We start from the raw sequence: 25,213 nt of genomic DNA, 5'->3' as shown, positions 1-25,213 counted from the left end.
CACACTCACTGAAACAAACTGGACCAACTAGGCAGGTGCCACTCATAGACCAAAACAGGAACCTTGACCTTCCAACAGCATGTTCAAGGCTAGGGGACTCTCTTTAGGTCAGCTCTGAACAGCTTCCTTTTTCCTGGATGCTAGGATTTTAGGGTGACGGGGTAAGCCCTGGCTGAGGTGATCATTTAACCTAAGAGGGAAGTGCTGGGAGGAACTCCCTGGGATGGGAAGAGCTGTATCCTGCTGCTTGTCCACCAGCAGGTGGGGCCAGCATCAGCATGGTCACTCAAGTGGAACTAGCTGAGCTCCTTCTCTTCCTCAGATCAGCTAGCCACATCGGTGGGGAACAATCTGGAAGCTCAAAGGCCCCACTATGCCTGTGGGCAGCAGAAAGCAGGCAGAAACACGCCATCACCACTAAAAAGGCCAGGGCAGTTTTAAACCTACCTTTAGAAAAATCTCTGAATGGCAGGCAAAATAGCTCTTTCACTTGTGCCCAATGGTAGCCCTCTGAGGGAACTGAGCCATGGAATAGGACGTCAGCCACTCCAGCCCCACATCTCTAAGTGGCTGGGCCTGGCATGTACATCACCACTCAGCAGGTCAGCATAAGGGAATTGGGTTGGACTGAGACACATTGTTAGAGGTGTCAAGAGTGCAGGGTGAGTGTTAGGGTCGGGGGCTTACCTGCTCCCTGACATACCTGTAACATCCAGGGGTCGCTTTTTTAGAGCAGTGGCCACAGGGCCATCTTTCCTGCGCAACAGGGGGCTGCTCCGTCTCTCAGCTACTTTCTGCTTAAGCCTTGACCGTAATTTCAGGTTAGGTTCAGAAGCTGTATGGAAGGAGATGTTGTTATAGCCAGGCAGACATAGCTAGGGTCAAGGGCATCCATCACACTGGTGGTCCAAAATATGCACAGCTGGTAAATCTCCACTTAAGTATGAACTGGAAGGCAGGGCTCTCCTGTCAGTTGGTATAAGCTCCAGTGAGCACCATTAGTAGATGCAGTAGGTTGGGGGCCAGGGCAATATCCTTCCATCTTACCCTGAGGACATTACCACAGTGTTACTGATTTACTGGGCATAGCAAGAAAACACTGAAGCATGACAGTCACTCAATGAGGATGCCTCTTAAATAATGGTCTCCTAAACAGTTCATCTGTAACTACAGAGTAGTGATGCTCTGAAACTTGAGGAGAGCTGACAAAGGTACCTTTCAAGGCTGTCACCTGTGACATCACCACAGCTTCCAAATCACTGGCTTCCTTGTTCACCTGAAGACACCTGCATCTCATAATCCCGAGGCAGACTGAGTTTCAGACCCAGTGGCCTCTGGGAAGGGCCACTGATGCTCCAAAGCATGGAGTGAAAGACTGGCTAGGTTGCTTCTCTACACTGAGGCACAGCTCAGACCCTGACCTTCTTTGCTGACACTGGCTAAGGACACAGCTGAGGCTGGGACTTGGTTTGGTTTTTGTAAGCAGCTCTCTAACTGTGAGGCCATGACAGACTGACTTCCATCCTCTTCAGGAAACTGCAGACTCATTTCATCCCTGCTCCTGGGTAACACTAGCCACAGGCTAGTACAGGTTGGGAAAGGGCACGGACTCTGCAGCCATCAGCTCTCAGAGGCTAGGACAACCTGGGAGTGCTGAGACAGCCAACATTCCAGAGCCCCTCGTCCTGTCAAACCTGGGCAGCATGCTCATTTGTGAGGCAGTGGAATGTCACCATAGCCCCTCTGAATCCTGGGAGGAGAAGTTCCCTACCTCCATGTGGCATTACTCTCATCCCACCCCTATGAATCAAGACTCAGAGAGGCACGGGTTCTGAGGAGGAGGCCTTGGGGGAACTTCTGTTGTAGCCTAGGGTAGTGAGCAAACAGGCATCTTCTTTGGGGAAAAAGATGAGGCAAAGTGCAGTTCTAGGATTCTTGGGCAGAGTGGGACTAAGCAGGTCTCCTACACAGCACTCCAGAGATGTAAAGGCTGGGTCTATAGGGTCATAAGAGAAAGAAACCCAAACTTAGAAAGGCCTGCTACCTTACCAGTCTAGTGCTAAGTGAATGCTGGGATCTGTGTTCTTAAATTTTCTGGTTTATAAAACCAAGAGCCAACTAAACGATTTATTTCCCATACATTTTTTTGGTCTTGGGGATTTTGTAGACCAGGACAAGCAAAGACTACATGAGGGATGTTGCCAATGAGAGTATGTATCGGAGAGCCAATCAAGCCCTCAGCTTTTGTGAAGGCGTTGGAAAAAAAGCAGTTAGTGTTTTTAAAAAGCCATAGAAACCCAGTGAGAGTAACTTAAAAGGTTGTTGCTTTTCTATTAATTTATTGTGTGTATGGGTGTTTTGCCTGCTTATAAGTTGGTGTGCCACATGCAAACAGTACCTTCTAAGGTGAGAAGAGGGCATCAGATTCCATGGGACTGGAGTTACAGATACTTTCAAGATGTCATGTGGCTACTGGGAATTGAACCCGGAAGATCAGGCAGTGTTCTCTCTTAACCACCCAGCCATCTCTCCAGCCCTGGGAGTATTTTTCAGGGTGGCCAGAAGCAGTGGGAAGGGACCAGGGCCTACCTCACCTGGGACCACAGGCAGAATTCTGGCAGAAGAGGGATTCTGTAGTAGAGACACCACTGCTGTCTATCAATAATACAGAAGGGAACAAGGCCTCCGAAAGGAAGTTAGAGTTGGACTATGGAAGAGGCCAGACAAGAGAGCCTGTATTTGGAAAACTGAGCAGTAGGGCCTGGGGTGTGAGCTTGACACTCAGCGGGTGCACATAGCAGCGTGTAGGCCTGAACTGAGTTGTTTCCATGTGGCCCTCCGCTTAGTGGAGTTGAGAGGGAGGCTTGGCAGGACAAGTTGCAGGGTGAAAGGAATCCAGACCATCTAACAGCTGGGGGTAGTGTAGCCAAACCTTCTTCAAGGTCTTCCTTGACTCTCTCAACTGCTCCTCAGAGCAGCTGGGGGTGGGAGGATAGGGGTGAGAGGTAAGAGTGTCTCCTAAGCCACTAATCTGTGAAGTAGCCAGGGATGGACTCAGGCTGAGCTCTGCATGCGAAAGCTCAGGCAAGCCACATGTTATTTTCATGAGAAAAGGAAGACAAAACACAACATAGGTATAAGCTGCCACTCCAGGGAGCCCACCAAGGACTATGCAAATACACCCAGAGTATAGAAGAAATCAACACAAGATTGCTAAGCATTTATGTCACTTTGAGTAAAGATTAAAATCCTTTAAGAACTGAGATGGGCAAACTGTATGCAAGATCAACATGAACTGATATAAAGTCAGAGTCAGGAACTATTCAGATCTAGTTATTTGAGACCATCATTGTAACTTGACCTTGGTACCTCATGAAGGGAACATCAGTCACTCACTGTCTTTCATAGAACTACTTCATCAGAAATATACAGAAGTATACTCAGCATTGTAGTATACTCAGCATTGGCAACATGCAGGGCTGGAAGAAGCCATCTCCAGTATACTGCAGGCCATTCCCTGAATACTGTAGGAAATTAAATGCGTTTTCTGGAATTCTTATTATTAATATCATTCATGTACTGGTGGTGTCTCTTAAAAACTTGGGATGTAACCAAACTTTACTTAAGGTTTTCTGAAGCCTCTCTAGAGTAAGAGAAACACTTGTTCCTCTCTTCTCAGGGAGTGGGGTCTGCAGGTGGGATGTACCACCAGAAGTCAACATAGCAGTGGCTTCAAACATTCCCCAGAGAAATGCACAAGAACCAACAGGAGTGGACTGAGACTTGTGGAGAAGGCTGAGAGCCCTGTGGAAATCCATGGAGAGCCACATGGCTGTGGTGACCAGCAGTGGCTAATGGTATTAAACATTCTGTCTCCTGTTCTGACTATCTCTCTGGGATCATGCTATCCATGACTCAAAGGCTTCTGAGACTAGGAACAAGAGGTGACAGAACTCTAGCACCACTATCTGTAGGACAGGGACGACAGCTTACAGTCTCTTCCTGTTGACCTCTGGAGGAAGGTGCCGCATGGGTATTTTCAGGAGGGTCTATCCTTTGGTGAGAGCTGACTACTCTGCATTTAGACCACGTCTTCATCCTTCTATAGAAGACCCCAACCACCAGAGAGGCAACTGACATGACATGGCCATTCTATCTCACACACTGTGAATATTAGTCAAGCCCTGTTTAGGCTGAGCTAAAATGTCCCTCCATTCAGCTCTCAGCTCCTGGTTCCAGTTTGCTCAAAGCCACGGCAAACCACAACTGAGTGTAGTATCCTCTGAAACTTCCTAGTTTAGGAAGAGATAAAAGGTGAGCCTGTTCATCTCCATGATGCCCTGTGAAGAAACTATTACATTAGGGAAGCCTTGTTTAGAACTAAGAGAAACTTTGAATTTCATGGATTTGTTTAGTAAAAGCAGGTGTGCCCCTCAGATCTCACTTCCGAAGAACCCTACAGGTTGGGGCCGCACCTCCACCATAGGATGAGGCTATGTGGGTTCACACTCTCTGGAACAACCTCTAGAAAGCTCACCTTCTTGCCATCCCAATGTACTGTCCACACACATTCCAGCCCTTTTCTAAGGCCCCATCCTCTACAACCATTACCCAAAAACACAAGACCATTCTGGTTTGTCTTGTGTTCTAGCATATTCCTCCTGCTTTGACAACAGTCTAGTCCCCTTTATTACTTTGTCCATAAGAGAGCTGATATACAAACCTGTGGGCCAGGAGGGATGTCCCCACACCTTTCTCATGGGACCCGCCTTTACTCTGGATGCCTTGATTACCCCTGTCTGGGTACTACCCAAAGGCCATGTAAAATCTTTATATACTCTCTGACCTTGGTCAGCACATCTGCAGAAGCTGTCATTAGTCCTGGAGCTACCCTACTGTTCTGGACTGTAGAGCAGAGCATACTTCCAAGAGGGGATGAGGCCAAGTTCTATAATACACAAGTACATGCATGAGACCCATCACTTCGGGGATACACCACACAGAGAAGCTTAGCGTCATCCTTCAAAGATGTCTGAATGCAAAAGCCAGTCTCTTACACTATCCTAAACAAGATGTTAAAGCACTGCCTGTGGCTCACCAGGGCTCACTGGGGCTGCTGCCAGGATGGAGGCATTCAGGGAGCAGACTGCACACTAACCTGTTTTCCTAAGAGGGAAGTCATCTTTGGCGTCGTACATTCCCAAGACGGGGTGGTTGTAGGAGGCTGACACCCCACTCTGGGGTGGAGAGCTCTGATCAAGGGAGCTGTGCTGTGTCTTCCTGGAAAAAGGCAAAGATAGATCAGGATACCAGATTTTCAAATCTGACCTTTTGTTAGCCCCTCTTCTCCACAGGAGAGGTAAGAGTAAACAAAAACAGGCCAACAAGCAAACAACAGTGACTACAGCCCCTGTCTATGTGCCCTATGGCCCATTCTCTGCCCAGATCTGCCATCTGGGATTCTTATACCAGTCTGTCCCCAGAGGGTTTGTCTTCAGGATACAAATAGTGGAAGTCAGTAGGCCCAGGCATGAGAGATCATAGGAAAGGTGCAGATAAGAAGATGGAGTGAGCACAGACTTCTGGCAGATGCTGGGAATGCCTACGGCTGTCTCCTCAAGCACAGGGGCCCTTAGGGATTTTCCTTTTGAAGACTATGTCCACCACTCATGACTACTACAACAAGTCTCTCAGTTATATCCTTTTCGGGACAGCTCAGTAGCATCTTAAATCTCTATTCTGGGAGTTACTATAGGAAGTGAACTTCCAATTGACATACACAACTCAAAGTCATAAAAATGGCCAGATGGAAAAGGTTGCAGGTGGATAGATGCTCAGAGCAGAGAAAAAGAGGGGGAGGAGGAAGATAAAGAGGAAGAGAAGGAAGAAGAACAGAAGCAGAAGCAGGAGTCTGGTTGCAGGATATGTCTGAGTCCATCCTACATGACCTTTAACAAACCTTTCTGGATGCACCAGCAGCCAAGCCTTCCCTGAATTCTGACAACGTGAGATAGTCTTAAGTACAAGAGATGTGTTTAATGACACATTTGCTTATTTTCTAGTTTAGACTTTGCTAAATGATTTATTTAAATATATAGTATTTGGCATCCACACATCTGGAGTTATGTGAACCTAGAATGGGAGCCCTCAGATGAGCACAGGTGCATATTTAAAAATATTTGAGAGCATATCATGCAAAGAATGGACTGAAAGGACTTTCAGCCACATCTAAGAAGGCATCCCTGAAGGCTTCTTACACGCTAAGCTAAGGGGATCCTTGGAATCTCTTTTCTTTCCTCCAAACACAGAATGCTGTTTGTGTGTGTGTGTGTATTTGTGTACATGCATGCACGTGAGTGCACTCATGTATAGGTTAAAAAACAGTCAACTATAGGAAAGTAATTTAATATGGTAATTAAAAGAAATGTAGTAAGGACAACTACAGCTGTTATGTTTCACAACAGGGTTTCTTCCTACTAAGGAATTAAGTTGGAAAAGTTGGTCACTGCAGATCCAGTAGATCTCCTCCTACTGATCTCATCTTTCCAGACCCTATCAATACTAAAACTCACTTTTCTATCATGGCTGTAAATGAGTTGGAATAAGAGGCTACTCTGAACCACCTGAGCCAGGCTCATAGCTCTCAGAGCTGTTTATATCTGCTTATCCTCTAGAAATGCTTCCTGGAGCAGGAGCTGGTAATGGACAGTCACTGGGGTTTCTGTGGGAGTCCAGAGATTACAGAAGGGGATCTTCATGTCCTCATAACCAGCTCACCCATAAGGAACCGCCCTCTTCTCATGGTCCTTGGCATTGCTCCCTCTGCATGCCAGGAACAGGCAGCCACTTGGGAAGAAATGCCAGCAGATAGCTTTGGTGTGGCTTCCAGATGCTAGGCTAACTCACCTTACCCTGGAATAAACTCACTGAAGAAGTATCCAGATGTGTGATCAAGATCAAAATCCCATCCCTGGCTCAGTCTGACGCCTACACTTCATGCCCCATCACTGACACACACCTATGTACACACCTACCATCTAAGTTTATAACTTCATACTCCACCTTCTTCCACACAGACTGACATACCCCACATTCCAGAGGTAAGGACCACAGAACAACTGTTAACTCTCTTTGACCAAGAACAGCTACTAGCTTTCCGACCTTGGATAACTAGTCTAGGATGCAGACAAAGCCAGGAAGGTGCTGGTTCACTGACCAGGCCTTCTTTAAAAGGACGTCTTTGGAGCTAGGAGTGTACATCAGTGGACAAGTACCTGCCTAGCACATATGAGGCCTGGAGTTCAATTCCCAGCAGGACCACCAAAAATAGTAAGTAAAAAAAAAAAAAAAAAAAATAGAATGAAAATAAAGGCAGTTCTTGTCTTACTCAAGACAGAAAAACAAACTGCTGTTTTCTTTCTAAATTTTACCTTGACAGTGAAATAAAACACAAATTTAAACATTTAAATTCTATCAACAATGGGCTTTCCCATTATATCAAATTTATCCTAGTGATGTAAAATAAATAAAACTTGTTGATCAAGTGTAACATCATAGTCCAACAGAAATGTGTGAGCTACACATGTAATTTACATTTTCTAGAAGCTATTTAAAAATGAGTAAAAGAAATGGGTGAAATTAACTTTAGTATTCTACTTAACCTGAGAAATAAAAATACCATTTCAATATAATTAACACGAAGCTTATTCATGGAAATCCTGTGGTCTGCAGTTTCTACAAACCTCAATTTCATAAGCCCAGGAGCTAAAGCATGGACAACCATACTGCACAGTGCAGGCTCAGTTTTAAGTCCCAATTGTGAACACTCTCCTTCCTACATGGATTATCACCACCAATCAGGCCTTGAACAGTTCCAACTCCAGAACATCCCCTCTGCCCCTTAGTTGATGATTCTCTAGATTCATTTGTCTGACTCCAGTTTTACACGAGGTGTGGCTGTGTGTCTGATCTGCCTAAGGACAGGACATGTGAGGTCACCACACTGCTGCATAATTGCAGGGCATAGTGGCCCAACCTATCAGGCTGCTCACCTGAGTTTGTGAGTCATTTCTGTTAGAACCACAGAGCATAAGCACCTGCCTAGCACATATGAGTATATACTGGTATATATTTGCATCCCGGGGCAAACATCAGAAAGTGCACTGCTGGGTCCCAGTACCGTTCTTAGATCTGTTAAACCATTTGCAATGGGGCCATTTAATCTTGCCCTAGCTGTCTGTGCAGGAAGGGTGCGCCCTGCCACCCTTGGTCTGTTAAAGAGTTTAGCTAGCCCTGTAGGTGAGAAGTGGGGTTTCACTGGGATGGCAACCCACAGGTTATTGTGTGGTGCAGCTGTTCACATTGTTGCCTACTGTTTGTTAAGCTGCAGTAGCTTCACAAGCACTCTACAGATGCACACTGGAGGATTTCCTTCTAGTTTATTGCTTTCTGGGGGGGGGGGGGGCAGTGGAGTGAGACTAAGGTTCTTCCTATAGCTATGGCTGTCCTAGAACTCGCTCTGCAGACCAGACTACCTCCAAACTTGTAGAAATCTACCTGCCTCGGCTTCCTGAGTGATGGATGGGATTAAAGGCATGTGCCACCACTGCCTGGCTGCTTGCCTTTTTCTTAAAGGTGTCTTTCAAAGAGCTGTTTTAAATGTTGATAGGGTCTGTTTCAGGTAATGGGGTCACAGCTCATGACAACAATGAAGAGATGCTGCCAGTTCTTACACAGAACAGGTGGTTAATTTTATTTATTTATTTTTTATGTATATGTATATCTGTTTTCAGACACACCAGAAGAGGGCATCAGATTGCATTGCAGATGGTTGTGAGCCACCATATGGTTGCTGGGAATTGAACTCAAGACCTCTGGAAGAGCAGTCAGTGCTCTTAACCGCTAAGCCATCTCTCCAGCCCCAAGTGGTTAATTTTAAATAGTTTTATTCATCTCTCTCTTACCAGGAGGACTCTATTTATTTGTTTATTTTATGTATATAAGTGCACTGTAGCTATGCGTATGAGTTCACACATCAGAAGAGGGCACTGGATCCCATTACAGATGGTTGCGAGTCAACATGTGGTTGCTGGGAATTGAATGTACAACCTCTGGAAAAACAGTCAGTGCTCTTAACCACTGAGCCATCTCTCCAGCCCCTTTTATTCATCTCTTAAGGGTAATTTCATTGTTGGAAAAAAACACCTCCTCTGTGTTTCCTTCTAGAAGTTTTTGTCTTAGCCTTCATGCTTAGATCCCACTGGCTTTGGGCTGCTACTGCCAATCATCACGTGATGTATGATGCTGGATAGTGGTTTGATTCTTTTTTGAAAACTGTTCTGTCATGGTGTCTTAATGGGTTAGGCACTGCACTTGACTGCAGGCTGGTCAGGATCCTTACACGGTCATCAACCTCACCAAAAACAAGCTGTCTGCTTGGATGATGCGTCTGATATCAAGTTCTGCCCTTTCTAGCCACCTCAATCTCAAACCACTTCAGGGAAGGAGGCCCTGTATAGGGACCTCCCTGAGCATCCTAGTCAGGACAAAGCTCTTGGCGAAAGCTCCTCCCTACCCCCCACCCCACCCCTGGTCACCCTTCCTCTTCAAGTGCTATTTCTTTAATCCCCAAGTATGTCCTGGACTCCCTTCCCCACAATTGCTCAACTGGAGGAGGCTACCCACTGGTAGCCTTGCAACCAGCAGTCTTGCACCTAAGCCAATACATTTCCACAACCCCTGTTCCCGTTAGCCTTTCTCCCTGTCCCATCTGTCTATTTAAGTGTGACTGCTCTCCTGGAGCTGTTAACACAACTTCCAAGTCCCATACCCTGCAAAGCTGCCTCTTTGAGCCCTGAACCTTCTTGCAACAGCACCACCCACTGAACTCCCTAGGACCTAAGTTGGACTTCAGTATCTTGTCCTCTGAGAACTGGTTCCCCTTCTTGCTCCTTAATGTGATGACAATTCTTTAACAAGCTAGTACCAACCTGGTCTAGGAAGTTTCCCCTTCCTAGGTTCCTCTAGCTTTTCTAGGCCCTACTGCCTTTTCTAGTTGCATCCTGTGTCTACCTTCAAATCACCATCCCAAGGCTATCCTTGGCTACCTTCCCCAGACCATCCTGACTCCCACATGCAAATGTAGGACAACAGAACCCCTGCATGGCAGAAGCCCAGGCTGACTTCTCCAGCAGAGGCTGCAAATCACAGCACAGGCAGAGGCCCTCACAATCACGCTTCATTCCTCCTCATGGGCCACCTGTTTCCCCCTCTTCTGAGCTACATGAAGACCAGAAGCCTGCTTCAGAAGGCATGCAGTGTGTGCAGCCACAGAACCTAAGTGACAGTGAAGAGCTTCACCATACAAATGCTCCTCCCCAGGTTGTGTTGTGGGAACTCAGGTCTTCCATGTAACTAAAAGGGCCACTTCAGTGTGACCAATGGGGTTTTAGTAGAAAGAGTTGTCCATTTTGTCTATTTTTTTTCTGGAGTAAAATTAAGAACTTCATTTTGATTTACAAAAACTACCCTATAGTTTCTTTCCAGTGATGAAATGATCCTAAGAGCAACATAAAATTATTGCAAATTAGTCCCGTGTTCTGTGTGAGAACTGGCCAAGTCTCCTTAGTGGGCTCTACAGCACATCACAAACAGCTCACACTGGTGGGGCATCCTCCCAAGCCTGCCTGCCTTTCCTTCTTTCTTTTCTTTTCTCTCTCTCTCTCTCTTTTTTAATGCTGGACAAGTCAGCTGCTTGCATCTCAGCATAGACAAGATCTGCTCTGATGGCCTAGATCAGATGCACGCTCTGGCCCAGGCCGATCTCTTGTCTCAATTGCCTTCATCTCTCCCAAGGATTCAGTAACTGGATCATAAAGATGCTGTCAGGTCCAAAGAGAACTCCAATTCCAGATAAGATAACATACATGTTAAAAAATGACAGTGTAGGCTTAGCCAAGTTGGACTACAGAAGGATTGCTAGACGTCTACAGTCACAGTCCTCAGGAACCTGTGGAAAGGTCTGTGCTCACAAAGGAGTCATTTCCATTATCTTCCCTTGGTTCTGGCGAAAAGCACATCGGGCTCTCTCCATTGACATATATTTGCTGTTGCACACCAAAGCCCATGCTGGCCTCTTGCCTCCTTCAGTCCCTATTCATACTTGTTATATGGGTTTCAAAGTCCACACGAGACTCCTGGTCCTTCTCACCTCCCCTACTCCTCCACCCTCTCTATATAATGCAAGGTCTCACCTCCTGCCTCCTCCATTCTTGCTTCTCTTAAACATAGTGCTGTCTATAAATGACTGAACCAGAGGTCCTCACTGCCAGGAGTGCCACTTGGTGATCTGAAGATGATCCACGCCTCATCTAGCTGACCATGACACATGCTACCCCAGACCTCCTCCCTCCAGATCTGCCTATACAGCTTTGGGGCTCAGTATCTCTGCCATCCCTATATTAGGTGGCTGAGTATGCCAGGCACCCAAAGAATAGGACCAGGTCACTTACCCATACCAGTAGCGGGGATCGCTGGAAATGCAGTGGTTCAGGTTCCGGTGGGCCAGAGCCTTCTTCTTGTTGAGAACAAACTCCTGCAGCTTCATTTTCACCTCTGTGCTCGCCACAGCACCTGTAAGGGAAGCAGAGAGTGAAGAGGAGGAGGAAGCAGTGTGGAGTGGGCAGTGTGAGGCACAAGGCAGGAGAGGATCTCCCTCTGCAGTGCTCTCCCAAGGCCAGTGAGCTTTAAAGAGGAGGTCTTCTATCCAAGCACTGCATGAATGCACTCTACTGAAACACAGACTTCAGCATGAGAATGGCTTCTGTTAGCCAGCACCACTTATTTCTGCAGGGGGTTTTCATATCCTTGTGCTAAAGCCTCAGAGCCAAGTGCTGGAAGCATGGTGGCTTTACTCTTTCTACCGAACAAGCAGCAGACTCTAAATAAGTTCCACACAAATGGAATTCCCTACACAGCCACTCAGGGGGACAAGGTCTGTTCTGCTGGGGAGTGGGTAGCTACTGTGCTACACACACTACAGTGTATGGCTTTCCTAGTATCCAGCACATTTCTGTCCCCTTCTGCTTGGTGCCACACACTCTGGAGGGCAGATATTATCATTCTACTCAGGTGGAAATTGTGTATCCAAGGGCTTTCTTGTGGTGGGATGACTGTTGCTGAAAGTTATATTCAAGAAAACTGTAAGGTCATAGAAACAGACTACACAATGATGCCCCTACTCATCCTGCATAATCTGTGTTCTACAGATCTATTGCCGGTACCTCAGTACTGTGTCTATGCATCCTTGTACTGAAGCATATGGTAAGGATTTCCTGCTATAATATAGTATTCAAGTACCATCTTAGACGGTCCCAAATACTTCATGTAGCACAAAGGGCCGATAAAGTGATCCTATCACACAAACAACCTCAAGATACTTTGCTAATACATTTTCTAAAATGTCTCTGCACACTGACACCCGGCTCCTTCCACTGGGCATCAGGGATAGATATCCTCTTCCAGCACTCAGGGTTAACTTCCTGCATACAGACATCAACTGGTACCCAGAGGGGCTCTGGACAGCTGTGGGACCTACTGAACTACCTTAGCTTGACTTCATCTTCTGGCTTGGTTCTTCCCAGGAGCCCCCCCCCCCCTCTCTCTCTCTCTCTCTCTCTCTCTCTCTCTGTGTGTGTGTGTGTGTGTGTGTGTGTGTGTGTGTGTGATGGGGCGGTCATGCTGAGGTCTATAGACAGTTCCTAGTCACTTAAGTTGTTTGGCTGCTTGTGTAATTTCTTGAGAGCCTACACATTTAAACTGTGGAAACAAGGAAAACTATAAGCAGGCATTCTGAGGCCAGGTTGTAGGTGGAAGGCATAGAGGTCAGGTGATGGCCTGGAGGTGAGGTACTGCATACATCTGCCTCATTTCCCGTCAAAGTTTGGACGTGTGACACTCACGCTACTTCTTATGAAGTCTATTCTGGATTTTCTTTTGTTACTGCATGTAACATCCTGCCCTTACCTTTTTGTTAAAGCTCTGCCATTGATTTTTTTTTTTTCTTCAAAAACTGGATAATCATTGTGGGTGAGGAACTGAGACTCTTGGTGAGCATTAGCAAACTCCTTAGGTTCAATCCCCAAGATCACCAATCAAGCAGACCAACCTTTCAGCTAGCCTTCTGTTCCAGTCCTGGGTTCCTTAGTAGTGTCTTCTCTGTAGGCTCTAAAGCCATCTTGGCACATGGGCCATAAGTGGTTACGGCATCTACAGAATGAGTGTCCCCTTTTCACCTCACCACATGACCAAAGCAGAGTTATGTTGCTTTCATGTCCTCGGGTCCTACACAGCAGCCCAAATGACCAGGCTGACACACTGCTCTGCAGACATGAAGGGTGAAGGATCTACAGACCCTGTGACAGGAAAGCACCATACTCCAAGACTACTCGCTCACACTCTAGTCCCACTGTCTATCAATGCATGGGCATTGAAGGATCATATATTTATGGAACTGTTTGCTCTATGTGTGACACTCCCAGATACTCCAGAAAGCAACAGGCTAACAATGAACAGAAACACAAGCAATGTAAACCAAGGAAAGGGTAAAGCTTGCAAACACACTAGGTGCCTTTACAATTGGCAATAAAGGAAATACCCTGTGGTGTGGTGGGAGCGGAGAACACGTCAACAGAAGAGCTACTTGAAAAGTGAAACCCAAGCCTACCAACACAGGCACGAAGCAAACTTAACATCACTGCTAAACATACCAAAAAAAATCCAAAATTAGTGTTTCACCTTTACAATGATGAAACTGTTAGGTTCTTTAGTGCTCTGCCACTGAGTACCACTCAGCCTGGCATCATTTTCAAAGTGGCTCAAGGGTTTTTCTCCCAAGTGAGGACACCTGCCCAACAGGGCTGTACTTGAAGCCAAAGGCATGTAATGGAGCCATGCTATCTGTACTCTGCCTAGAGGACAAACCTCCAGTTCTCGGCCCTCAATGGCTAGCAGGTACCTTAGATCCGAAGTGTGTCCAAATGGAAACATGGTTGAGAAAGGTAATGCTGCTGCTGCCTGTGAGGAAAAGTGCCACGTAGTCTTCAGAACTCACGGTCGGTGGAGTGAATTTATTACTTGCTGTCATTAAGTAAGACTACAGCATGATTAAAAATTAATGTTTTAAACTGTAAATGTTTATAGATGTATACAAAACTCATTAAATATTGAATAAAGTCAGTTACACAAAACCTTAAGAAATGAGATAAAAAACACTTTGCACTGAGTTTTCAAATGTTTGGAAACTGAAGATGCCTCCTGACATTTGCATCTGCTGGCACAAACAAGACTCCCCTTCATGGCTGAACTGCCTGGGCCCAACATAAGAGCATCCCCCAGTGTTGGTCTGCTAGCTACCTTCTCCCCACAGGACTGCATTCTTAGGGCTTCGAAGCTTATGCAAGCTTGCCAAGGACTCAACTGTGCAGTTTATTATTAATAATAAAACCTGACCACCCAAATCCACAAAGTGAAAGCCACGGCTGCTGCCTATGATGGGGCTGGAGTACAGCTGAGAACATTCCAACACAGGGTCAACAAGGGGCGGGGCTTAGCATACAGCACAGAGATCATTTCTGACTCATAAACAGACCTGAGATGTTTTCTGAAGTCGTATTCTGTGAGCCTTGAGATAATATTTTTATTGGATCATTTTTGTAAACTCTGAGAAAGTAATTTAGACTGAGCTGCTTTTCAGCAATGAGAAAAATTGTTATGTGTTGGCTGGTTATGGCACAGGCTGACTGGCTGATGTTTAAAATTTGAACTGTAATGTTTTGATAAACAGCCACTATTTCCCTTATTTAACAAACAAACAAATAAACAAAGCCAAGTACACAGGACTCATACTGAGGTGCACGTGAACCACAGCTGGGGAGGGAGCACCTCGTCCAGGGCTGAGCTATGACGGGGAAGGGAACACCTTGTCCAGGGCTGAGCTGTGAGCGTAGCCTGAGCGCTGTTCCAGCAGACTGGGCTCTGTGCATGTGCTCTGTGGGGCGACAGTACCTTGCATGTACACGGTCAAGTCCCTCACAGTCTCCTGTGAGGACAGGGAGAGAGCTTCCTAGAGGAAGGAAGCCTGCCAGGAATGCACTAGGCAAGCCACGCCGCCTTACACCGGCTGCACTTGAGAGCAGCTAAGGAGGAGATTACTGACCCCAGGTTCCCTGCAGGTCAAGTCACCATATTGGCTGGCCTGAGAGTCATACATGTCTGAACAGTTTATTACAGAGGCTGAATCTGCACAAATGCTGTCTATATGTCGTTCCCAACAGGTCTGCACTTTACCGTGGAAAGGTCTTCAGTTGCCTTTCAGGAATTTGCTCCCTAAGGCCACTGCTGAGTGAGGTGTGACAGTGCCTGGGAACATCATTCAGGCTTAGCATATCCTACCAAAGACTGGCAAGGAAACTACCTTGAAATTCTATTAGTTAAGGTGAAAAAATTCAGTATGTTCATATTTCAAGAGTGGAACATCACATTACTGATGATTCTAACAGTGTTAATTTTGTACATGAAAGCAATTTCTAGTATTTGAAAATCATGAAATAGAGAAATAAGCTGACAAGAGACTAAATTAGCAATAAACTTAAAATATGTTTTGAAACAATTTTAAAAATATACAAAATTATACTGGCATATTAGATGACTTCCTGATTTACATTTAGAATTAATTTGGCATAATAATAATCTTTACACTTAAGCTTGAGAACAAATATTCTTGACAGTCATTTAATTCCTTTTAAAACGTAAGGACTTTGTTTTAGGAAAGTCCCATTTGTAAATACTTCTAATCTAATAAGGATTCATTAAAGGTGAGATGTCAATTGTGCAACCTAAAGCTTTACAAAGGCAAGCCTCCAACTCAAACAAATCCTTTCCACGCAGACCACAAATGGAACAAAGAGGAAGAAAGTCTAGAGAGCTGAAGGCTCCAGACTGTAAGGACCAGTACTTCAGGTAACAGGGATCCAAGCAAGTTAACCTGGTTAAACCTGCTAGGAGTGGTCAGGAGACATGCAGGCTTCTAAGGCCTCTACTGGCAGTTCACGAACACTGGGGGGACCTGGGACAAAGGGTTAAGCTGGAAAGAGAAGGGCAGAGAGTGAGCCACCATGGTTGATGGTTTCCTTGTAGGTACCTGATGATCAGAGAACAAGTATCACAGGGGCCTGGGAAGCAAACTCTGGAGTTCAGTGAGGAGGAAGCCTCACAGGTTCCAAGGCAGGCCCAGAGAGTGCACCATCCTTGTAAGGAGGCCTGGCACTCACCTCTGATCAGCTCAGAACCCTTCACTAAGACAACTGAAATGTTTTAATTCCCTCATCGGGGCGACATTACAAAGCAAATAGGAAACCCTGTCTCTAGGCCAGTTAACCACATGTTAGCTTTCCATTCAGAGGCCACACTAGACTGAGATACCCTGACAATGGGAAGGGGTGATAAAGGGAAGGGAGGAGCAAGCAGCTGGGAGGAGAGATCCAGCTAGAGGGACTGCTCTAAAATAAATGACTATGTGTGACAGAAATCCCATGGCAACTATAAATATCTAAATAACAATGTCAAACTGGTTATCTAGCAAATGAAAAATCCACCAGACAAATTTAACAGCAGTTTACTTCATGAGAAAATATCAAATTAGTATAGTGGACATCTGAATAGAAGAAGTCACCACAAGGAAGCAGGTGGGGAAATGCAGGGTTGTAGTGAATGACCCTAATGTGCAACTAAAGTCTCAAGTACACTGAATTAGGAAAAATGTAGTCGTTGTTTTGTTTTGGGTTTTTTTTTTTTTTTTTTTTTTTTTTTTTAGATAAAAGGTGAGAATAATCAGTTCTAAAATTTCATAAAAGTATTAAATCATACAGCTAAGACTATGACTCCCAAGAAAAATAAACTGCAGTTAAACATGTATCTGAAAAATACTTCAAGAAGAAAGAAATTCTTAATAGTAGCCAGATAAGAGATCATCTCTGAACAAGGAACAATAGGAATGATAGTAATTTTTGAAGGAAATAAGATCTTCAGAGTGCTAAGAGAAAATAAATATTAACCTAATAAATCTACACTCAGTAAAATTAACCTTCAAAGATTAGAGATAAAAATTCATCACCACTAGATTCCATTAAAGAAATGGAGGGAAAATAGCCAACAGATGAAACCTCAGTCCTGTGGAGAAGAGTCACACCTGGAAAAGAGACTGTGAGTCCTAACTGAACCAGACGGTGCTCTGTGAACTGGAGTAGATGTGATGGAGTCAGACACAGTCAGGCTGGGAGGTAACCACAGCTGTCATCAGGAGAGGAGCGGCAGAACAGCAGCTACCAAGCTGGCAGAAAGGGAAAGGCATCATTAAAGTCCACAGCAAGAAAATAGAATGACAAGAGGTTGGTAACTGGGGTTGTAAAGAACGGTGACACACTTAAGCACAAGCATATCAATATCGAAAAAAGTCAATTAAAAGACAAAGTTAGATAGACTATGTGTCAAAACTTACTGACTATAGGTAATGTTACCCTTAGAGAAAAAATGTGTAGCTTTGCATTCAGATGTCAGAAGAGAAGGCTCGAATCAATGATTAAGATATGTAACTCACGAAGTGAGAAGGAGTCAGAAACCCAAAGAAAACAGAAGACAGAGGAATATAGTTAATAGAAATGAATGAAGTAAAAAACATCAAGAGACTGCCCATAAACCCAAGCGCTAGAATTCTAAATAGACTGACATGACTGGTAAGTCTCTGGAGTAGCAGATGTCAATCTGTGGGTCACAACCCATTTGCGGGTTGAACGACCTTTTCACAGGGGTCATCAGAAGGCACAGGCATTTACATTATGATTTATTAACAGTAGTAAAAGTACAGCTATGAAGTAGCAACAAAAATATTTTTATGGTTGGGGTCACCACACTCTGAGGAACTGTATTGAAAGTATTGAACTGTATTGAACTGTATTGTTGTATCAAGTTACTCTCCTTTTCTAGTGCTATGAGTTTGAATACGTGCAGGTATTGATTTTCCTCAGATATTTTAGCATCTTTTGTATTGAAAGGTCGAAGCATTGGGAGAGTTGAGAACCACTGCTCTGGAGGCTAAAGAAGAAATTTAATGACCCCAAACAACCTTCAACAGGTGCAGACATCCAACACTAAGGATGCGAAATGGGGAAGCACCACAGTTCATACAGACCAGAGAGAGCTCAGCCTCAGGCCAGCAGTGTGGAAACGCCAATCTCAGCAAGGCATTTCAAGAAGGAAAGTGCTGGTCAGTATCTGTACTGCTTGTTTTGTGTATCAACATGACACAAGCTAGAGCATCAGAGAGGAAGAAGCCTCAGTTGAGGAAATGCCTCCATGAATTCCAGCTGTGAGGCATTTTCTCAATTAGTGATCAATGAGGGAGGGCCCAGACCATTCTGGATAATGCCATCCCTGGGCTGGTGGTCCTGTGTTCTGTAAGAAAGCAGGCTAAGCAAGCCAGGGGAAGTAAGCCAGTAAGCAGCGTCCGTCCGAGGCCTCTGCATCAGTTCCTGCCTCCAGGTTCCTGCCTTGTTTCAGTTCCTATCCTGATTTCCTTCAATAATGAACTGCAATATGAAAGTGTGAGCCAAATAAATCCTCCCCAAATTGCTTTTTGGTCATGGTGTTCCACAGCAGCAACAGAAACCCTAACTAAGACTACCTCTCACAAATACAGCTGCAGATATACAAATGTGAGCCAGCCCAGCAGGCAACACATAGAAAAAGAGAATGCTTTATGATCAAGGTGAGGAGGCTATTTATAAACGTCAGGTAAGATTTCTATCCAAATAGGTCTATCTGCCACATTCACTAAATATATCAGGTAAAAAACACAAACAACCCTACGACCACCTCCAAAAGATGCTAAAATATCTGAGGAAAATCGATACCTGCACATATTCAAACTCATAGCACTAGCAAAGGAGAGTAACTCGATACAACAAACAGGTCAGTGAATAAGGCCTTCTGGAAATGTGCTTGTCTCCAACAGCAGAAGGGAGCCAGACTGCCATTTTAACCCATCATTCTAGTGGAATCCTGGTTAGGTCAGTCAAATAGATGGGAAGGACATAAGGGCATTCTGGTCAGGAAAGAAGAAACAACCTGCCAGTATTTATGAAGGATGTGCTTCTACAGGCTGAAAACCTGACCCACCCTACGGGTAATCAGAACATGAGTTTAGTATGGTTGCTGGGCACAGAGTAAAGAGTCAGCAGGTTGCTAATTGCTTTTCAAAATTGCAAAGCCAAGCTATGCACAATAGTGTTAACCAATTGGATGGCTTGAAATATGCCTGCTAAAATGCATGCAAGTCTCTTGAAAAAACAATTCTAACAATTTATTAAGAAAAAAATTAGAAAGACCGAAAGAATACTGAGGGATTAGGAATAATCGAGGCTATAAAATATCAGAGTCAGTCTAAGTACCAGGTAAATTCAGGACATATCTGGATGGCAACCATCAATTTTAAGACTTTCAGTGAAAATACAAAATCCCAAGAGTAGAGAAGATTAGCATTGCTGGGCCCAGGCTCACTTCCAGTCTGTGGTGACTGAAGTTACAAGTACTGATGCAATGACAGAAAGGGATGATGTCACCAACAGGGAGCATGGAAGCACATGGGTGCAGACACTGGTTCTCAGAGATCCCAGAGGGGCCAGATGCACAGCCTAGACTATGCAATATACACACCACTTCCAGCAGAATGGACATCCAGAGTGGAAACTACTCAAATGCAAAATGCTTTGGGAGAAATGTGTGTTTTTAAAAACACAACCCAAAAGTACACAGAAAAAAACTGAGAGACTGGATTAAGCTAGAACTGAGAACTCTGTGCTTACCAAACAGCATTATGAGCAAAAAGTCTCCCCTCAAAGGGAAAAAAGGGCTAACCATGCACACAACTCGCAACTAGCACTGTTCCGTAACATACAAGGAGCAGCTCCACACCAAGGCAAAGGGAGCTCTTACCTGAAGCACAGGCAAAGGCCTGACTGAGCACTCCCTGGAAGGGGAGCTCTGCCACGGACACTCACACCACACCTCAATGGCAGTCAGGGAAGGCAGCACTAGGGACCTCAATGGAAGTCAGAAAAGGCAGCACTAGATGCCTGAAGGGCCTACATCCACTACAGAGCTGGGATTGAGATGACCAACAGCAGCAGCCCCAGAGAAGGGTAAAGCCATGGAGGCTCTGAAGCCCTGCAGTCCAACGGCCCTAGCTTGGGCTCTTTGCTAGACAGTCCCTAGGTGCTAGCTTCCCTTTTATTCTTTGTTGTCATAGACCTATCTGTCTGCATCTTTGTATATCACATGCCAAAACGATTTTCAAACAACGTCAAATAACAGACTTCAGAAGAATGTTTTAAGCATACGCATCTTGTTATGTGGTACAGATGGAGATTAAAATTCATACAAAAATTTGCTACAATGATTTGTTAAAATGGCTAGCCATTTTCAGTGTTTGCAGATAAAAGATTTTGGGTTGTCTGTCCACTGGTGGTTTGAAGGAGAAATGTCCCCCATAGGCTCGTGTACTTGAATGGTAAGTCCCAGTTGTTGGTGATATAAATCAAAGTTATGGAACCTTTAGGAGGTGCAGCCTTGCTAGAGGAAGTGTGTCACGGGTGCAGGGTGGTAGGGGCTTTGAGGGTTTATAGCCTCACCCTACTTCCCAGTCTCTGTCTCTCTGTGTCTCTGTCTGTCTCTCTGTCTCTCTGTCTCTTTCTCCCTCTCCCTCTCCTTCTCCCTGTCCCTCTTTCTCCCTCTCTCTCTCTCTTTCCTTCCCCTCCCCCCTCTCTCTGATGAAATGTGAGCAGCCTGCTTCCTTCTTCTGCTGTCTTTCCCTATCTTCTCTATCATAACAGACTCCACTCCTCTGGAACCATAAACCAAATGAATTCACCTTTCCTTCAGTTGCTTTGGTCATTGTGTTTATTTCTATCACAGCATCAGGAAAGTAACTAATGTAGTCTGCACAGTGGATTTCAGTAATAATATGCTACCTGTGGCCTCTTTGCTAGGGTTAAATTGAACTCCTCTTAGGGAGGTCAACCACATTAATGGAGGAGTGGGCCTTAAAGCAGGACTAGCAACACTCGGACTGTGCCCTCAGGTACATGTCCACCTAGAGGCCGACACCCACTTTGAGGGTACTTAGAAAACCTTTCCAAAGAAAACACAGGGATGTCCTCGGAGTGGGAAGGTGATGTGCTTTATGGCTTTAATATTCTGTGCATCTATGAAGAGCACTGCAAAGCAGTCTAAAGATGCCTGATTCAATGTGGGAGCTCCAGAATGCTCCTGCACTCAGGCTGATACTGAGTCTTTTTTTTTTTTTTCAGGCTGGCCTCAAACTCAGAAATCCGCCTGCCTCTGCCTCCCAAGTGCTGGGATTAAAGGCGTGTGCCACCACTGCCCGGCAATACTGAGTCTTTCTTGACACCTGGATGAAGTCAGAAGCAGTGACATTGGGTGGCCTCCAGGCCCAATTAAAGTGACCTGAAATAATCACCCTGAAGACACTGATGACTGCATGGGGTGACAAGCCCCTCTAGAGCTGCCTGGGGAAGCAGCAGAGGCAACAGAGGCAGTGGGGCCAGCCCTGAGTCCTCAAACTGTGCCTGCCCGCCAGCACTCACTCTCTTTGCCCCTCACTGCGCCTGCCCACCAGCACTCACTCTCTTTGCCCTTCTCCTTGTTCTTGAGCTGCTGCAGCTTCTGCTCACGGTGCTGCTTCTCCAGCTCCTGCTCTTGCCGGTGCCGCTCCAGTTTCCGCTGGTGCTCCAGCAGCTCCTGCTGGTGCTTCATGGCCAGCATCTCCTGCTGCTGCTGCAGGCAGAGGAGGACAGAGGTCAGAGCCCTGGAGACCCATGGACACCCAGGAACCAGCCCACCACTCCCTGACTGGGGTTCCCGAGGTGCCACCTATCTACCTGCCCTGGTACTAGAGAGGACAGGTTGCCGAGGCCTAAAGTTCCTCTGCCCCTTTAAGGGCAAGATTCATAAAATAGTTTTGGATCTCTGCAGAGCATTCAGGAAGAGCAGATGACTCCGCGGGCTGTGAACACTCACTGAGTGTGCCCCAGAGAGCAGCAATGGTGAGGCCAGCTAGTACAGCTGCTAGGCATTTCCTTAGACATGAAAGACTCCTGAAATTCCACCTCAGGGATTCCTCCACCAGAGTCCACATTAAGAGTGTGCTTGCAACATACAAGGCAGGCCCAGAGGCAAGCCCAAGATTCTTGGGATGAACAGAGACAATATGTGTGCCTCAGACGTGCATTCACCTGAGGAATGCTGCCCACCTCAAAGCAGAATTAGTTACCAATGGGCAAAAAGCACAGGGCTGAGTCACAAGCAAATTCAACAGGGTATTGGGTAAGTTCTAGAGCAGCAAAAACCCACTAAAACATGACAAAGAAACTGGTGAGGGCACAGGGGGGTTAAGGGAGGAATGAGGGACACAACAGGACATGTGTTCCCCTACAACCATGGAAATACACGTCATAGCACACTTAAAGTCTGTGTATCTAAACAATAGAGCTCATGTTTCAAAGTATGGCACCTCTAATGGCATGAAAATATAAAGTCCTTATAAGAAGTAATTAAATACAGAAGGTAAAGAAGAGTGACTGCAGGACTTACGATACATATGAATACTGTCATACGTTCTTAAGAATGTAATGAGCTTCCCATACAGAGGCTGAGGCACAAAGAAAGTAAGGACTCTTAGACATGGTCAAATGAATGGGAAAAGCGCTTAACCCCACTAGTCAGATCCCTGTCTCTGCACTGTACCGGTAAACCAGAAGTAAACCAGAAGCTTGCCTCCAGCACGAGCATGTAACTAACCTCTCACAGCCTCTCACTTCAGCAGGGCCATTGGTTCCTCTTTCTCTGGCCCAAGAGCTGTTTCCAATCTTCACTGAATTAGCAGGGGGCTTATCCTTTGAGCATGGGTACTTTTTGGTATTGCTCTCTCATGGAATGAAGAGTGGGAAGGAGCAGTGATCAAGAGATTGGTGACCAGGTGGCCTGCAGTATGTCCTCACCCAGTTTTGAGTGATCAATTATTAAGTATTAAGTATAGAACAGAATGTCAGTCACTCAAGACTGTAGGTTACATCCAGCCTCACAGACTGAGCACAGACTACAGGCATGACAGGAAACCAACTGAGGCTTGGAACTTTTGTTTTTTACTTAGACCTGAATCCTACAGTTATAGAAGGAACTTGTGATGCCAGTTTGCTAACCTTGTTTGCCAACTGGAAGCTACTGAAATCCCAGGCTGTTGGGCCCTCCTCCTGTGAGGCATTTTTTTTTTTTTTTTTTTTTCTCTTTTTCTTCTGTTTTTGAGACAGGGTATGTAGCCCTGGTTGGCCTAGAACGCAGAGATGCCTCTGACTGTGGAGTGCAGGGTTAAAGGTGTGCACCAACATGCCTGGATTTGTGAGGGATTTCTTAATCAGATTATTTGAAGCAGAAAGAGCCACCCTAAATCTGGGCCACACCTTAGGGTGGCAGCACATAAAAAGGTGATGGAAGAGTGGGAAAGAGCTTTTGTCTGCTTGCTCTCATTCTCAATAGAAAATTCATCTGCCCTGCTGCTGAGACATTCGTTCCTGTGCTGGTACTATAGCCTACTTCTTTGGGATTCCAACATAGATTAAAGATCAGGACTTCTGTGCCAGACTGGGCTTACTGAGACATCCAGCCTCACAGATTGAGCAATTACTGTATTCTTGGCCTTTCTGTCATGAGACTACCAGACCACAGCCTGTAAGTCAGTTTGCTAAACCTCCTTTAATATCTACACCCACCATATCAGTTCTGTTCCTATAGAGATCCCTGCCTAACAGAGAACAGTTCAAAGGAAGAAATTAAGGTGAACTGGCAGCCTAATAAAGGTTTTGCCTTAGGTGAGCTGACTCCTGAGCAGTTTTGATGATGCCCACATGGGAAAACAGTTAACCCTTCAACATATGCTTGAATATACGAACTAGCACACAAATGAGCTGTGTGAGGTCCAAGCATGTGTGGTGTGGTTTCAGTGAACATGTGTGAAGATGGCTGCACTTCACACATGAAATGTGTGCACTTCACATCTGTGGATGTTGCCTCTTGTGTGGCCTCCAGCAAGGCTTTAAGAAAAAGAGACAGGATGTACCTAGAGATATGTTCAAAATGATGCTGCGTGATCACTCCAAAGAGGAGCTCAAGCCAACCTCCATGAACTGCAATAGTGTTACATGTATGATGCCAGCTCCAGGGAGTCACCTGGAGAATTCTCCACAATCCAGGAGAAAGCCACAGCTAATCCTGACACACATACCTCACGGTTCATGCTTCTAGAAATGCCCAAGCTGCACAGAAGGCCTTCTTGTACCCCACTCTAGCCACAGGCCTTGTAGCTCCCTGGTTGGATGTCTTCCCAAGACTGTCCATCACCAGCTTCCATAGTCAACTACAGTACTGGGTAGACTGAGGGGGTGGAGCTGTAAACTGCTCCGAGTTTGTTCCAATTAGAATCACAATATGCCATTTACTCCTCACAGGGAATTCAAGTCACATCATATCAAGAATGTGATAGAAAAGTGACAGCAATTGTATAACTGTTTCTACCCCAACAATCAAACCTGTACAGGCACTGAGCCACTGAGACTTCTTTCAGTAAAACATAAGAGCTTCATGAGCAAAATAAACAGGACCACTAGTTTACTCATGCCATGGGCATAATAAAAGAGGTGCTGGACCCTGTCCTCTGGGGCTATCCTGGAAGATCCAGGAAAAATTTCAGGCTACCATACCTACCACAGACACCCTGGTGCTGACCTGAGCTAGCCCTAGCTCCTAGGACAGAGATTATAGCTCTGCTCTCACCTGTGCTATGTCTGTAGCCTGCAGAGTGTGCCTCCCTGGCCTTGCTTCCCTATTGCTATAGAAGTAACCCAGAAGAGGCTAGAGCCTCACAGGACTTCTTAAGCTGTCCAGTGTGGTCAAGTGCAGCAAAGATTTACTGGGCAGACTGAGCAGGTGGCACTGCCTGTGCCATAGTCCCTGTCTGTGTAGACTTGCAAGGGCTCTCCTGAGAAAATCAGCTACTTCTACAAACATGTTCACTAAGAAGATTCATGGG

At 45.5% G+C, this 25,213-nt stretch overlaps 1 protein-coding gene across 10 annotated transcripts in view; it reads right to left on the bottom strand.

The window, feature by feature from the left end:
* Positions 1-25,213, bottom strand: part of Hdac4 (histone deacetylase 4) — a 240,101-nt gene that overhangs the window by 59,232 nt on the left and 155,656 nt on the right. For 8 of the 10 annotated variants that reach the window (XM_076914757.1, XM_076914756.1, XM_076914755.1 and 5 more), the window contains 4 exons: positions 21,756-21,906; positions 11,511-11,631; positions 5,159-5,280; positions 704-835 (listed from right to left, as the gene is read on the bottom strand). In XM_076914757.1, the coding sequence (XP_076770872.1) occupies positions 704-835; positions 5,159-5,280; positions 11,511-11,631; positions 21,756-21,906 (526 nt within the window). The remainder of the gene's footprint in view (positions 1-703; positions 836-5,158; positions 5,281-11,510; positions 11,632-21,755; positions 21,907-25,213) is intronic. The other 2 variants (XM_076914761.1, XM_076914762.1) reach the window with 2 other exon arrangements.

This window comes from Arvicanthis niloticus, chromosome 17, assembly GCF_011762505.2.
Source record: "Arvicanthis niloticus isolate mArvNil1 chromosome 17, mArvNil1.pat.X, whole genome shotgun sequence".
In the NCBI taxonomy this organism is placed as follows: domain Eukaryota; kingdom Metazoa; phylum Chordata; class Mammalia; order Rodentia; family Muridae; genus Arvicanthis; species Arvicanthis niloticus.
Note: the sequence above shows the minus strand (reverse complement) of the source record. Positions and strands in the feature narration are given on the sequence as shown.